A 17,588-nucleotide genomic window follows, 5' to 3' on the forward strand; every position below is an offset into this window, starting at 1 on the left:
GGAGGTTTGTTTATTTGTACAAAAACTGCAGAACGGATTTCTATAAAACTGATGGAACAAAGGCAAAGAAAGAACATGGTACATTTTCGCAGGGATCTTGACAAATGGTCAGATCCAGAAATGTTTTTATCACTTTCTTTAACACTGCAAGATTGTGAGATACAACACAAAAGGTGAGTTGTCAAGACACACTTTTAACGTCAGGGGGCAAACATTGGATATTAATTATCAATATTAAGATGGAAGGAAAGTAAATGCATTAGATTTGTGTGTGTAGGCTTTTTTTTTATACATAGAATGTGTGAACATTTTCACATATTTCCCAGGGAATCATTTATATTTATACTGAGACCATTTTACAGATAACACAGAAAATGACTGAAAGATATATTTGATTAAAGTCTGCTTCTCTTCAACATGTCCTGTTTTGTTTATTGGATGACTTTTAGAGGATAAACTATATCTGAGGGGGCTGGAGTAGGAAGGCCTGCATCCTTTTGTCAATACAACTTGGGGAGGGAAATGACTTATCATCACCCCCTCCTCTCCTCACTACATCCTTCTTCTTCTCCCCCTCTGCCCCTTACTCAATTTTCTCCAATGGTCGGTCATAGATTTATAATGTAATCATACCCATTTTGTGATTTAATTGGTAGAAATTATCAGAGAGAGTGTTTTGTGTGTGTTTTTGTGAAAACGTGTGCGTGTGCTCTTGCCAGACGCAGTAATGATGCCCACTGCGATTCACTTAGAGGCCCAACACACTCTCATCCCAGATGAAGAGGGGAGACAGAGGCGGATGCCAGTGCAAACAGGAAAAGAAATGAGTGCTGGTCTATGCGGTTTCTGCTTCACTCCGCTCTCCCTCCTTCAAGTTCCCAATCTACCACTACTTCAATATTTCATATGAGGAGATCTCAGTGTGTTTGTGTGTGTGTGTGTGTGTGAGAGTGTGTGGGGGGGTTATTTATGGGAAAACTACAAAGCTCGGACATCTGGCTAATAAATGGACCTCAGCTCCCACATCTCACTGTAAGAATAAGAGGCAGAGAGGCAAAGGATCTCTCATTTGCACACACGCACACACACTACAGGTCAAGTGGGATTTTTTTTAAGTAGAAATATGCGTCCAGCAGTTTGCATGGCAAAGATTTAAGAAATCTAAATGAGGAAGCTGCTGCAAAAATGAAAGATAAGAAAAGATAAATGTGAATCACATATTTCGTGGCTACTTTCGCTTTGTGTTTGCTGCACACTAGAAGATAATCACGGGTCAGATTCTTCTCTCCTGACGATCATGGAAATTTACAGTCATTTATATTTGCTGTTCCCAGTCACTGTGAGTGTACCGACTGTCCTGTCTAATAAATAATAAAATAAGAGATTGTGCAGAAAGAAGCCGCTTGTTGTATTACAATTTATTTTTCTACACACTGTATTTCCATTTTAAGAGCTTCTTTTCCTGATCTACTTGACATCAGAACATGGAAGTATCCTGAATAATTAAATGATCCTTAAGGTTTGTGGTGTGGGCACTAGCTTTAATTATTTAAAAATACTTTTTTTTTCTTGTGTGGGTTCTGTAATACGATACACACCAGCCTTTGCTACCATAGCTATGGTGAGGATTGCACGGATCACATCTGCAACAAATTCCAAATACTTGTTCCAAATAGTTGTTTCAATTGTGATGAACAGTATCATCTGTTCATCACAATTGAAACTGATTCTGAGTTTCTTTCAATATTTCTTACGCTGTTGTTTTTCTTTTCTAGTTTCAAGCCTTTCAGGTCTCACACTATGAGTCACATCAGATTGTCAATGAATCAGAGTTTTACTTCCAGCTGCCCACTGCTTGACATTTATCTAAGTGGCATTTTATCTGGGACAATCCACAGGAATATTTTTACCAAATAGCACTTACACAATGGGTGTGAAAAGGTTTCAGAGTAATGATGGCTGACCTGACAAGAAGAGCGCCTTGTCCACGGTGAACTCCTCCGCAAATCGGATATGGCAGAAGTTCTTTTTGCTCTTGCGTATGGCGGTGATGTCACCGCATTGTCCAAAGACCTCCATTATGAGCTGCTCGTTGGCGTTCTCCGGCAGCCCCCCTACAAACACCGTCTTACAACCTGGAGGGCGGTCTCTTGTAGCGGGAGGGGGAAGATCTGTGGAGAAAAATGATGTAGTGATGAAACTGTGAGCACAGATTATAGAGCTGAAATACGCACAATTCAAAGAATGAGTCAACCGTCTGAGGACACAAAAACTCGATTAGGTTTGAATAATGGTCTCTGAGAAGCTGTAGACAAAATATCCAATTGCAAGAACAGAGTGTTTTGATAAGAAAAGTGCTGTAAATGATTCTGGCAGGAGCAGGTCAGATTTTCTGTCTTTTGTTTTTGGGTGGATATGTGTCACGCCAATAAAAAAAGGTCAGATCAGGTTCACCAAGTGACAAAAACCAAGGTGTTTATGCTGCTTACCCTGCCTTCCAAGTATATCAATGAATTAAACATGCATAGAAGTTAAAATATATATATTGAACTGAAAACCACCCATACAGAAAAAAATGCACAGCAAAAAAGATTTTAATGAATCTTAATGACATGAACATTCAGGCTGAGACGAACACGACCAGGTCACATCAACATTTACACTTGAAATCTAACTTTCTACATGGAGCTTGATGCTACTGGATTAAATGAAGTCATATTTAAAACATTGCACTTATGACCTAAAAATATGATGAAAGTTTAATGCATGAGTAATGATAACTTAGAGCAACACGCTCAGATTGTTTTTTGTTAGATCAATGTTAATATAAAACCACGCCATGCATGAAAATGAAATCCTTTCGGCTACAAAGTGATTGCAAAACCTCTCATGTGGAAGGTCCCCTGCATTGCAGAAATCACTTATTCAACACAGACGAGTGTTGACTGATCTAATCTCCAATAGATCAGGCTTCTCATCCATGATGAATGTGATTAGCGAGGTCTATGAGGAGTGAACGAGCTAATCAGTGGAACGCTGGGATGATGTATTTCTGGGTGTCTGCTAGAAAGGCCAGATGCTCCTGCCCCTGTAGATATCGACATGCTGAGAAAGAACTGGGGTTGACCTTGGTTGGATATCTAAGCTGTATCACGAGGGCCTTGTGGATCAGCACCAAGTGAAGAAACTCAGATATATCTAATTCGAGTGTGATCAAAAGGATTTCCGGACTGAGCACTGGTAGGGTTCAGTAGCTGTGAGATAAACTTCTGCAGAATGATCACTGGTGCCTGGTGTCTTTCGTCCTCAATTAACTGAATTAACTTGGGAGGAATCTGTTTTATTTTGTCATCATATGATTACCACCACGAAGGAGCTCTTGATTTCACCACTGCCTGTCGGTTGATTTGTATTTTTCTAAGCAAGATTACGCAAAACCTACCAAACATATTTCCATGAAAATTGGTGGAAGGATGCAAAATGGGTCAGGAAAGAACCCATTGAATTTTGGTGTGGATCGCTATTAATGAATTTAAAGAAGAGAGGGAGGGAGATCCCACAGAATTTTGAAGCAGATTCAAATAAAATGTCTTCAGTTAGCTCTTAGCTTCTACTTTTTGTGTAATTTGGCTCTAATTTAGTTTTTTTCCTTGTGTTTTACAAAATGACTGCGCTGTCTTCATGCAGCTGTTCACCTGGGCTACAAGTTGAGCAGTGATGAATCAAATGAGATCACGATACAAACAGCTGAGATGAGGAGCTTTCCCAGCAGGATGACTGGTCTAATTCTACAAGACAGAGTGAGGAGCTTTTATTGCTCCTTCACATTCAGCTGATGTCGTCTGGGCTCCTAATAAGATGCGTTCTGGGGATCTGGAGGGAGTTCAGAAACTTGTGGATGGGAAGACCAGTTTAAGTAGGGAGTTTAAAGACCTGGTTCTGAGCTGCAATAAACTTCACATTATTAATGGTTAGAGTCATTATTCAGTTTCATAAATGGATGGCAAATAAATTCTATGTACAGATTATGAGACAATGGCCCTCTGGACACAGACAAATTTAAGACCTCACCACTCCTCCTACAAAGAAGTCAGATACACAGGGTGTCTCTTTGTGGTCCTTCTGTAGGTGTTTTTGTCTCTTTATGGTCATTTTGCATTGTTTGTAGTTGTCTGTGTCTCTTTGTGGTTGTATGAACGTTGTTTTATACATCTTTGTGGACATTTTTCACCTCTTTGTGGTTGTTTTGTGCCTCTTTGTAGTCATTTTTTTAAATCTCTTTGTGGTCCCTCTGCCTCCTCTCTTCTTGAAATGTGACTGTTAAAGCCAAATATCGACTGAAGTTTCGTTCCATGAAGGATTAAACTAGTTGTGAGTTGAGATGGCTTGAAAAAGTAAAGCTGGTGCAGAAAAAGCTTGCGATAGCAAGAAAGAGCTTTGTTGGCAGATGCAACAAAGAGTTTGAAAATTGACTGACCTTTTTCGGTCCACGAGGGGCTGATGGGGGTGATGGTGACGATGGGGAGAGCAGAGGCGAACAGGTGCAGCGCAGCATGAACCCGAATGTGTCTTGTTGTAACTTAGATTAAAAATGGTTTCGTTTGCAACAGAAAGTTTCTGTGAGTTTGGACTGTTGTGTACTGCTGTGCTTCTGAACCCCACTGTTCAGCACATGAGGATACTTTATGCAAATGCACAACACAGAAGATTCAGATAAACTTTGTGCGACAGACTTCAAGGCTGTTAATTTAAAAATGCAGACAGAGAAACCGAGGAAAGAGAGACGAAGGGAGGGAGAATACAAGGTCCACAGTAGGGAAAAAAGAAATGCAATAATCAGGAGGGAGAGACAAGATATTGACAGGTTATGAATATAGTGGGAAAACTGCATTACTGCAATTTATTTGTATATAGTTAGGAATACATGCATGAAAGAACTATAGAACGTATGCATTAAAATACTGAAACACAACATTTTCCTTCATGAATTACACCAGAATTGAATCTGCTGTATTGGACTGAAATATACAGTATTTTGTATTTTCTGGAGACTTCAGACATTCAAATTGTATGTTTTAATTTTGCATTGTATTTTGGTATCTTCAGATTCATCATGAGACTAATAAACTGTCTGATGTGCTTTGATTTTGTTACTTAGGACAGACATGGAGGCTGCTGCAACACGCACTGTCCTGCTGTCTGTGTTGCGTGGCCCCTCCACTGCTGCTGTAACGCATCATCACCGTCCAACCCTTGGACTGGCTTAACAACTTTTTATAGTCCGAGGGATTAAGGGGGAAACTCATTCAGAAGATAAACTACAAAAACACATTTGGCATTAGCCTGTACACATGAAGAGTTGTCTATTGGCTAGTCAGTTATTATTTGCATCGATTTCTGAATATTTAAATGTTTTCATTCATAAGTTATCTTACCTTACGGGTAAAGTTTGTAAGCCTGATTTACATTTCCACTTATTGTGCACATTATTTAGCAAAGTAGAAAACAAGCAGAGGTGAGCAGAGTCGGAGCTGCAGGTGAACAGCTAAGAAGGTGGAGACAGTGGTGAGGGTAATTTGCAAATTCATCCGTGAGCACTAAATGAGGTAACGGTGTAGAGTTACAACTGAGTCGTTTGAAAGCCATGAACCTTTGGGAAAAAACGTTTCAATCTCAGGGAGCGAGAGGCTTTTAGGGGATTCATCGATACCAGGAGAAGAAGAGAAGAGGAACGTTAAAGCATCTTTGTGCGTGACTGCAAAAGCAGAACAGATATTTAAAAAAATGAATATTCAATTACAACAACTAATCAGCTGAAGAATTCTTTCAACTGTTAGTCAACAAATATTCTTCTTTTTTTTTTTGGAAAGAAATGGACAAACATCTGTCTTCATTCAGGCGTAAGGGACAGTGCATATATGTACATACATGGATGCACACGCTAGAATCCTCAAAGCTCAACAGAATCTGTTTCATCTTCCCTTAGAGCTAATTTATAAAATCTATTTGACCCTGCCTTCAGAAGTTTCAAAGAGTCAGAGAAACAGACAACACTGAGTATATGTCCAAATTTAACTATCAAAGCAAAACCACAGGTCAAAGTGTTGAGTCTCTACAAACCATTCAGAGGAAAAACAAAGGTACTACTACACCACCTCAGCAATACATTGGTGAGTGGGAAGAAGCGGCTGTGAAGAGGGATCAAAGCTGAATGCAGAGAGTTTGACTGAAGACAAAAGGAGAAAGGACACTACAAGAGAAGAGCTTTACGGAGATGCACACTGACATCACAGATTCAGCTTCTGGTTTTCTTTCTGCTGGTCGAAAAAAAGGCGATTTTAGTTCTCACTTTGGGATCCTCTTATCGACATGTCCTACTATTTGCATTTGCAACATTCTGTAGAACAAACAAATCATGGCATAGCAGAGAGAATAATCATTACACTAAGGAATACTGGAATAATGTTTACTTTCTCCCTTAGACTTGCTGCAGGGATTTTTATATCATTTTCTTCATCAATTGACATCATCCAACATCAATACTTTGCATCTAAAGGCACTTTGGAGAGCACAGTGTGGAATAATGATACGCCTCTATCATCATGTTCTCCTCTCATTTCCCCATCAGCTCTATTTCGGTGGTGATGCAGCTTTAGTGAAACATATGCTAAAGTGCTGACTTTGTGACCACATTATACACCTTTATTTGATGTGAAGGAACTGGCATGTTTTCTTCCTGGTGGAACCAATAACGTGGTGAACTGCTTTATTCAAGAACTTTCAAAAAACGTGGTATTTACTTGTTCAGAGAGGTGATTGCAAAGGTGTTGTTGCCATGTGGGGAAAAAGCCCGAGAAGGTTTTCTACCCAACCATCAATTTTCCTCTGCTCTCTGCAGGTCCAGGTAGCATTAGCTGGGGGGTTGCCTGGTGTCTCTCTCTCCAGCTATGTCCTCCAGCTCTTCGGGGGGAATCCTGGGGCACTTGCAGCCCTGGGGGGCTTTATGCACTCTGTACCACTCTCTGGGTCTGGTCTGGTATGTTAGCATATGTCTCAGTAACGCTGTGTCACATACTCTCAGGATAGAACTGATTGGTGAATGAGGGTTCTGTCAAGTGATTAAGAAAAATGCTATAAAATCTCTGCAACTGTTTCAGTATTCACTAGCGCAAGCTTTATTTGCTATAAAGCTATAAAAAGTCAGTTGTAAAGAATGTCGCAAATGCAAATTACCACCCTATGGTTGTATGCCTCTGCCAACCAGCGCACATTCAGTCCACATATATATATTTTTTTCACACTCAGATGTGGTCACACTGACCTTGATCACCAAAATCTCATAATTTCATCTGAGTCCAACCAAAGGTTTGTACTAAATTTAAAGAAATTCTCTTAAGGCAGTTTTGACATATCATGCTCTCAACACATAATGATTCCGACCACTGCCCATCGCTCGAGCAGAGTAATAAGAATGTCAATAACAACAGCCTACAGTGATATCTTAAAACACTTTTTTGACTGAAAAACAATGACAAATCGTAATAATCCACAACCCAAACATAATCAGTTTTGTATCATACAAGGTTAAGAAAACCAGAAACTGAGACGCTGGAATCAGTGAGTTTTTGTTCTTTTGCTTTAGGTTGATCATGTTCGAAATACCTCCACCTTAACTGCCTCCTTTTTCAGTGTAAAGACACCAGCCAGCAAACGAAACCTAATGAGGCTGCTTGCAGCATCTATCTCAGTCTTTCAGTCACTACCCACAAATCATGACCCTTGATTGTGGGTTCTTGGTAGTGGGTAGATTGAGTAGTAGATCAAGAGATTTGTCTCGAGGCTCAGCTCCCTTTTTTCTACAATAGTTGAGTAAAAAGCATCCATCACTGCCATGCTGCACCAGTTCAACTGTGTGGATCTCATGCTCCCTCTTAAAGTACTAGAGTACTGCACTATAATAACATTTTCAGAGTGATGGACACTTGTAAGATGTTCAAGAGGGTCACAGACCTAGAGACATTTTATTTCTATAGAATGCACAGGATAACAAAAATGGTGCCTAAATTACCCACAATGGAACTAAACTGTCATCAGTTGAACTGGAGATTCGAGTGTGTTATACTGGTGGTGCCTTGTAGCCTGCGGAGTCTGGTAACCTCACTTCTTTCTACCTAATGTTTTCCTTTTAAATTTGGAGGTGTTCACTTACACCACAAACTCCTTCCAGATGGCTGCAGACCAACCTGGTGCAGACTGGAGGTCAAAGTCAAATTAAGTCAACAGAACTACATAACTGGGACTGAGCAGAAATACAATCCAGAGGAAATACAATCTCTTCACCCTTAATTAGCAGAAACAGATCTTTACTGAGTAACAATGAAAATCTGAATTGTTGACAAGCCATGACCTTGCAAAACACATTAATCTAAGACTTTAAATTGCCTTCAGGCTCCTCAGTTTGAACCAAGTTGCCTTCAGAGATGCGACCAGGAGCTGTTGGCCCCTTACAACACAACTCGGAGGTCACAGACTCACATCATCCGCCAAACTGAGGTAGCAATTCTCTCGAGGGCGTAACCAAACCCTGCTGGCTTCTTAAAGACTCGACTTTCATGAGCAGTATCAAGCGTGGGCTGTTTTTCCTCAGATGTCTGAATACTTGGCTTAGAGATTAACTGCATCTTGTGACACCGAAATAGGTGACAGGCAAAAGAGATCTTAAGAAGAGATGGAGATCAAAAGAATGAGTTGAGAGCAACTGGGACGGAGCAGAAAAGCAAGAAAGTAGATAGAATAAAAAAATAATTTAAAAAAAAAGGTACAAAATCAGTGTAGTGTAAAACATTTTGATTCTCGGGGATATATTATCAATTATTAAGCCATAAAAATCAAGGAATTCAAACCAGAATGGCACCCAGTTGAGTGCACAACTCTACCCAGGCCCAACAGTCCCCTTAAATAAAAACAAACCTTATAGTTAAGGCCACGTTGTGTTCACAGCTACACACTGGTGGTACGTACAGGTTTCTAACCCTATTTGTTACCACACAGCAGATGAAAACAGCATGCACCCCTAATGAAACCACATTTAAATCACTTACATGCAGATTCTTTATTTGGATCTGTATTGATAACAATCCTCTAAATCTGTAAGATTTTTTTTTCATAGAGAGTCCTAGATAACTCTCTGAGAAATTAATAAAAATGTTGAAAAACACCCAATCCTGGCTCTGCCCCCTGATCTGGATCCACAGCCAAATGTAATAGATTCATTGCTTAACTATATTGCATCCTTCCACCCAGTTTGGTGGTAATTCGTCCAGTAGTTTCGAGTAGTTATGAAAACAATGAATGAATGTACAACAGGTGACACAAAACACAGGCTACAGTTCTTGTTGTGCCACAACACGGGCTCCAGGCTCCAACGTCGTTGGATAATTTCTTGACAAGCAAATCCTCCCCTCAGCCTCAGGGTTTAAATGTGTCCTGTCACAGCACCTCGTTCATTTCTCTATCTGCGCTACTGAGGATGAAACATAGAAAGATGTTCCTAAGTGAAGTTAAACTTTAATCAGCTTTTCTCCCTGCACCATATTGTGACGCTGGCAGTTTATACTGAGGCATAAAGAACACCACAGTAAACACATGCATATCTCAAAAACAGCTGCATGGCTGTGGTAGAAAAACACATATTTGCTTTTGAGAATACAACTGTGTGTGTTTTGCTTCATGAAGGGATCGTAGGCTCCCAAATGCAACTGTGGTGCAGAGCTTTAGTTTTAGTTCACTTTGAAGGTGACATGTAATACCTGTTTGAAATGAGGCCCCAGGCACAAACTTTTCTGTTGGAGGGAATCTGAAATGCGAAGGTTGGATCAATCAAAGGATCCCCCACTACCTGCCTTCTAACTCTGGATAATTGGAAGGCGGAGGTGAGATAAATATAAACAGCTTGTGCAGCACACCTCTTGTCAAGAGTATACAAAGTGAGTTGCCATGGAAATGTCTCAGCTTTCAAGCTGAAATACTAACATTTCTCTGACATCTTCTCCAAAATGTGAACAAATGGACGCTTTCTCTCTCAATATCTTCAGATGCGTTCTCATCATTTCACAAATTTTTTTAGTTCCTAATTTCAATCACTTTCATATAAGCAGTTTAATCAATAATGAAAATTATTGTTACTCACAAGAATTACATATATTACATATATAAAGTGATCATTAAAAATGAGCAACTGTATCCACGTGAGATATGATTCAAAGCTTCAAAAAGAAAAAAAGCTTTTTTAATGATTTTACCAAGCAGCTGTTTCCAAGGCCAAGTGATTATCAGAGGCCTTCAAATGTGTGACTCCTTTATTTAAAGACGCCAAAGCACCTTTTCCACTGGTCAAAAACCGAATGACAAGAGACAAAGACAAAGAGGGGAGCTTTTCAAGCTACTGGCAGTGGGAAAGAGGTCAATCGCAGATTTACCCAGGTTTAAAAAACCTGCGTATACCCACTAGTATTGGTGCAAAAGAGATGTAATAGAACAAAATGTTGGGTTATTGGTGGTTGGGGGAGCTGGTGTAGTATTAATGTGATATCATGGCTTACTGGGGTTCGGGGGGAATAGGGTGCAGGTCTTGCAGTGGATGATCTCCTTGACAACCGGTAAATCCTGGGAGAGCTGTGCAGGCACGATACCGATGCCAGGCATCATGGGGTTCATGGGGGTGATTCCAGCCATCATTCCAAGGTTGGGGTCAAAATCTGTGGGCAGGAGCGAAGTATGAATGAGATGGAAAAGAAAATAACAGCTACACAGTGACATTGAGAAAAACTGTCAACATCTGTGACACACCAGCAGCCAATACAGGAATGGAACCCACATCCATTAGTGAATAAATCATCCTGTCAACAACATGGATATTTCTCAAGGTTTTAACTGAGTCTCTCTCTCCAGTCACTCCAGTTGTTTGAATGCTAACCCTATAGATGACGTACATGGATGGATCTAACCTACATAACAGAAAAACCTCTACAATATTTCCTCACACCGCAGTTGGGAAAATATGCGCACACCTACACACGCCAGCACCACGTGTGCCTTTATGTGCACAAGCCTCCCAGTATGGAGCTTTTTGAAATGGAAATGCTGCTTCCCTCCAGTATGTGCCTCAACATCACATGCAGAGGATTCAGAGTTGACAATTACACCGCCGGGTGAGAAATGTTTAACGCACCTGTGTGTGTGCACGGCACGCAGGAGCAGTAGTCACTAAAACAAATCCTTCACTTAAAATTATACGCACACGGAAATTTACTAGACATGTGGCAAAATCAAGTTGACACGCGAGATGGTATAATTTTTTTTTGTGCTGATTTTGAAAATCATGAAATGCAAAAACAAACAGGAAGAAAAAATTAACAATCTTTTATATTAGACCTATTCCCTCAGCTTTTCTTCACTTTTTTGTTGGATGAATGGATGATTGATGTAAAATGGATGGATAGATAGAGATAGATAGATAGAGATAGATAGAGATAGATAGAGATAGATAGGTAGGTAGATATTAAGGAAAATGATTCATCAAAAACTGTTTTTTACAATTTTAGTTTTAAATTCAACTTTAATTAAAATACCCACGCCTTCACTTCATCAAAATTCTATAAAATAGAGAATAACAGCAGTTAACCTGTGACTTTTCTAAAACAGCAGCATCCAGTGAAGGAGAAATGATATTTACAGTTCTACCGTACACAACTTTAACAAGTGATAGATAGAACTTTTTCTTACAAGTGAGTTCCTCTCAATCTACTGTAGGAGAGAAAATGGATGAATTAAAGGACGAGCAGTGAAAGAGATTAAAGTGCACATTACAGAAGACTCGCAATATAGGTCCCTGGAGCAGAGGAGGGTGTAATAAATACTCCGGACTGATAAAACTGACTGAAGAACAAAAATGAAGACCGAGAAATAGAGGCAAGACGGAGAAAAGCAAACAGTCCAAAAAAAGAAGAAGAAAAAAAGGAGAGGGAGAAGTACATTAAAGGAAAATGGATGGAAACTTTATGTCTATTGATGACCTCACCATCTATCTCTAAACGAGGAGTCAGAGTAAGAGGAGTGGTGATAAGAGGGTCCCTGGTTGCCAGGCGATTGATGACTTCTTCTGCACGTTAGAGTGGAGGAAAGTAAGACAGATAGCAGAAGGGATGATAAGAAAGGGTGGATGGAAGACGGGAGGGTGGTGCAACAGTCAGACTGAATACCAAACACTGCAGAGAGAGAGAGAGAGAGAGAGGACAGAGGAACTAAAAGAGAATATACACCAGGACTAAATTCAGTGTGTAGGACGTTGCCCTATGGACGAACACATATCCAGGAAATCATTTCTCTGGAAATCATTCTCCATTTTCTGCCAAACCAAAGCTCCCACTGTTCCAGGGGTAAAATAAGGGAACATGCTTATACATTTGTATTGTGTACGGGTGTACAGAAACTAGAATTCAGCTCGCATGGAGGACACGATCTTACATCAGGGCATGGCTGGTGCAATTTCACTGCAGTGCTGCTCATGTTCCCTCTGGAGTCTGTGTGTGTGTGTCTACGTATTTATCCTCGTCCATTAGGAGCCTGAGTCCCCAAGCTAACATGTCGCACAACCATCTGTAATAAAGGAGATTTACTTCTACTGAAGAATTTCCGGCCACAGCAGAGTTCTATCATCTCCATTTTTCCGGCAACATAGCTTGAGGACATGTTTCATCAGTAACATACATGATTTCCCCTCCCTCAGTGCTATTCATTATAGCGAACCTTGTAAGAAGACGCAGATGAACATACACCATGAGTGCTGTATTTCATTGGCGCTGGGATTTTCTGTTAGGTTGCAGATTTAAATTAGACTTTATATTATACATATTTGAGCAGATTATACATTTGAAAAAGTATTAAACTGGTGGATTTGACTGTAGTCTGCACTGAGTTGAGGTGCCCAGACATTAAACACTTCCCAGATGCAGCTGTAAGGGAATAACATCTAAAAGTTATGGATGTCCTACAGTACAAGATTGTAAAAACCTTTTTTTTACCCACAAGTGACACCACCTGATTAATTTTTTAGGTGAATTTCCACCAGGGAAACTTTCCCCGAGAAACAGGAACCTTCTGAAGGAGTCAGTTCCCCAACCTGAGCTTAATTCCACCGGAGGAATCATGGTTTAAATTATGTCCCACTCCCCCCCCAAGAAATTCTGCTCATGGAGCAGCACTTTCTGAAGGTTAAGGAACTTTTTGGGTAAGGCTAAAAGCACTGAATGCTGCTGACTGGTCAAATATGGTAGTTTTATGGTTTTGTGCAGAATTTGTATGCAGCATAAAAAAAAACAACACACAATTGCAAAGACGGCTGTCAGAATCCAGGTCTTGTTGTCCACTTCTGCAGAGGACGAGAATGCAAGTGTGTCGTGAAAGAGGAGGCAGAAAGAAATAATTTGCTTAATCTTCTCAGGGCTTTGGCTGCAAATCACAATGTGCAGGGGGAACTTTCGCCTCTGGAACAGCACATGGACGTTAATTCTCAGGAAGTTCCTGAAATCTTTTTTTGTGGATATAAACATTGAGGTACGATGCATACCTTTTAAAATAACTTGTTTAGCTGCAAAGAACATAACCTGTCAAGTTTAAACAGAAATGGCAGCAGATTCACAACAAGAAAAAGCAGAGCACACATTTTGAAAAGCATGTAGATATTTTAATGTAGCCAACTATAGGAGAGAAGGGAAATGATATTGATTTCTAATTAATTTCTCTAGAAAACGCTTGCTATACTACTCTTGACCTGTGATCTGAGTTAAAAAAATGTACAGTTATTGTCATAAATCTGACCTGTGTTATTTGTTACCTGCCACCATCTTTTTTTCTCCTCTGTAAGTGTAAACTATCACAGTGAAAATGCCAAAGAAAAAAAGGCTTAAAAATAAAGCCAGTCCATGGAGCAGCGCTAACATTACAGCTGTTCGATTCGATTTTAGGATCAATCCTAAATCACATTTGTAGCCGCTCACGTGAAAGTGGAATGAGGTTAATAAACAGTCGATGTCACTGGGGATGAGAGCGTTAGTGTGTCATCGTGGCAATAGTTGCTTATTTAATAACAATAAATCCAAAATCCTGTGAGAAATAAATGAACACAAAACCACTATCATCCAGATGTTTGACACCAACAACACCATTAGAATCCTCCATTGTTCACAACATTTCAAACGTCTTGTATCTAGTAGGACTCTTAGCTCCTGTTGGAACAATTAATCTTCTGAATAGAAATTCTCCCCATTATGTGAACTCTATTTGAAGCAGCACACTATTGATTATATTTGACATTTGTGGCTTGAATGTGGCTCAAAAGAAACATTTAAGTTCTAAAAGTGAGTAGTCACAATAACAACAGACTTTGTTATACAAGTACATTCACTCATATGTCGCCTCACAACAACAAGGTTCTGGGATTGAACCCTGGTTCTGTCTTCTCTGTGTGGAGGCTGCATGTTCTCCCACTGCCTCCGGCTACTCTGCCGTCCTCCCACAGTGCAAACACATGCAGGTTTCGCTGATTCATGACCCTAAACTATAGGTGAGAATATGTGTCAGACCTGTGACACACTGGCGATCAGTCCCGTCTCTCGCCCCAATGTCGACTGGAAATCGGCTCCAGTCCCCCAGCAACCAGTAAGTGGTAACGGAGAATGAAGATGCAACACTGGATGTTAGGAATGTAAATATATTAATTCATGTGGATAATAATCAATCATTTTGAAAATGATTTTATTTTGAAGCACTGATTTACAGATTATGATTTTACATTTGAAATGTGTTGAACCTACAAAATAAGATGTAATCTTCAAATGCAACAGCATTAAAACAAGCTAAAATTAGCCCAACACGTTCTCATACTTCACTTACTTACAATAGAATAATTCTTAAGACTGATTGTGACTTGACTTCATACTTCCTATGATAGAAAACTGAAATATGCAATTGTTGGTTTGAATAAAACAAAGTACTTGAAAGATTATACTTGAGATCTAGGAATACATGAAGGCCATGTCTCAGCATCCAGGGATTTTACAGCCCACACAATTACTTCAATCAAGAAAATAATCAGCAAACTGACTGAAAATGATTGTTAGTCACTGCACTAACCTGAGAAAAATTAGAATTTCTCTCCATTTCTAAAAGAAGGAGCTTGTTGTGAAAAACATCTGACCAGTCTTCATTAATTCTGCCTTTACATTTTATACTGAAACATATACATATTGTGTAGAATATGAAAAAAGGTACACATGGCATTAAAAGACAATACTAATTTTCTTCATGCAGTCTTTTTAAAAACATTCTCACATAAAAAAATGTGTATGTTAAACACTTGAGCGGATATAAGAGTGGATATACTGCGAGACAATATGCAGTGCACTCAGCGAGAGACAGGAAGAGAAGGTCTCTGACTCAGTAGAAAGTCCACAGAGAGATTTTGAGAGCACAAGGGTCCTCTTGAAGAAGAACAACAAAAGAAACCTGGGGCCGGGTCCACCCACACGTGTCCATATGATCCTTTTACCGCACTTCTCTGTGAGCTTCAGTCTCTGTTCTCTCTCATGTGGGAAACCAGAAAACACCACCCTGCTAATACTTCTTTCTTGTACAGTAACATACACACTGAGCTGTTACAGACATCCTCCTCCTCCTCCTCCTCCTCCTCTCCATCATAACATACTTTTGTCGTTATTTCCTGGAGGTTTGTTCAACAGTAATGTTTAGAGCTGCCCCTCGATCGGGAGCTGCAGGGAGATTAATAAAAAAAATACAGCATTTGATTGTGTGAAGCTCCCGGCTGTTAGTGTCTCAGATTTCCAGGGAAATCTAGCAGTGAGCGTAGAGTGGGAGTTTGGAGGGGACATGGTGGTTGCTGTGGGGCATGCTGGATAATATTCTTTAATGAGGCGAGCTAGCCACACCACCTGGAACCCAACCAGTGGCTGGAGTCTGCCTCACTGAGTCACCCACTTTGCATTTTCATATGAACGTCTCTGGCTCTACTTACGGTCCTCTGCAGGACAGAAATAAAAACTCCTTCCTGTTTATGAAAGGTCTCCCTATTCCACTGCATCTAAATAAGAAACCACTTCCTTATGCTGACATCCAAATCCATCTTCCTTGTCTGACACCTCAATACTCAAATATCCATAACAAATCTAACCTTTAACAGTAACTTGCCTTCAATCTGCCATGGATAGAAATTACTGTCAGAAAGTCCCATTTCAGTAGCTCTATAACTACCGCTCTATTCTTTGCCAGACAAATTGTATATCCAGAGTAAGGAATGCCTTTGCCTCTCCACCCCGCCTACACTCCGCCAAAAAACCTCTGGCACCGTACCAGTGCAACTCCTAAGCAGTCAGCAAAAAAAAGGACACATCATCCAGGCCAAGAATTTGGGAAACGCTAAGGGCAAAGGAATGACTGTCATCAAATGAATTTCCTGATGTTACAGTGAGCTAATGTGTGAGAACGAGAAGGCCCTGATTCATATGTCTGTGTTTGTGTGTGAGTAGGTGTGTGTGTGTACGTTGGGATGCTTGCTTATGAGGCATGACACGAAGTCACTGAGTTTTCATATATTCCACTGTGGGTTTTGTGTGTGTTTGTCTGTGTGTGGAGGGGGGATGGGGGTGGAAACCGTGGGGAAGGGATGAGGATGAGTGGGATGCAGCAGACAAAGGAGTAGCTGTTTATTCAGGGAACGGTCATCTGTCCCCGGAGCCTGCTTATCTATTCTCCAGGGGGCTTGTGTTTGTGAGCGTTTTCATGCATAAGAATGTGCATCTAAATTAATTTTGATAAACTTGCAAACACGTGTGTAAGAAGCTAAATGGTTTCCTGCTGTGTGTGTGTGTGTGTGTGTGTCGGCGGCTAACATCCTTTCTTAGCTCAACACATCAGTCTAGATAGTTTAAATGTTGCATTTATATAAACTCTAAGGCCAAAAATTATTTCCTTCAAAATGTTTATCATGATTTGTTTTTGTTTCATTCTTAGACATCACTTCATTCTGATGTTTATTACTGAGATTGTACGATAAGGTGATAAGACACCTTCACTGATCAATTTGACACAACCATACATCAAAGTAGCAGCACAAGAGGAAATGTAGTGAAAACTAGAATGGCACTCAGTGAGTGCATGCATACCTCCGCCCACACCCACAAGTAAAGTGACCAGAATTGCACACACTCAAATATCAGTGCCCTATACAGGCCTGGTTTTTCAATCGAGATCCATGAATTATTCTCTCAAATCAACACATCATCTCACAATGAAATGAAAAATATATTTCTGGATCCAGTACTGATCCAGATCTGCACCAAGATTTTAAGAATTCTTTCCTGAGCTGTACTGCATCCCTCCAACAAGTTTCATGGCGATCCATTTGGTAGTTTTTTGTATGATTGAGCTCACTAACAAACAACTAACAAAATGGACAGACTCAGACGAAAACCTTCTTAGCAGAGGTGATTGAATACGAATAAACACAGAATATA

At 40.1% G+C, this 17,588-nt stretch overlaps 1 protein-coding gene across 13 annotated transcripts in view; it reads right to left on the reverse strand.

Moving 5' to 3' along the window:
* enox2 (ecto-NOX disulfide-thiol exchanger 2) overlaps positions 1 to 17,588 on the reverse strand; it is a 158,357-nt gene that overhangs the window by 28,350 nt on the left and 112,419 nt on the right. For 12 of the 13 annotated variants that reach the window (XM_020101940.2, XM_069531068.1, XM_020100324.2 and 9 more), the window contains 2 exons: positions 10,602 to 10,757; positions 1,965 to 2,171 (listed from right to left, as the gene is read on the reverse strand). In XM_020101940.2, the coding sequence (XP_019957499.1) occupies positions 1,965 to 2,171; positions 10,602 to 10,757 (363 nt within the window). The remainder of the gene's footprint in view (positions 1 to 1,964; positions 2,172 to 10,601; positions 10,758 to 17,588) is intronic. The other variant, XM_069531072.1, reaches the window with a different exon arrangement.

The sequence above is a fragment of the Paralichthys olivaceus genome, chromosome 9 (assembly GCF_024713975.1).
Source record: "Paralichthys olivaceus isolate ysfri-2021 chromosome 9, ASM2471397v2, whole genome shotgun sequence".
Lineage (NCBI taxonomy): Eukaryota > Metazoa > Chordata > Actinopteri > Pleuronectiformes > Paralichthyidae > Paralichthys > Paralichthys olivaceus.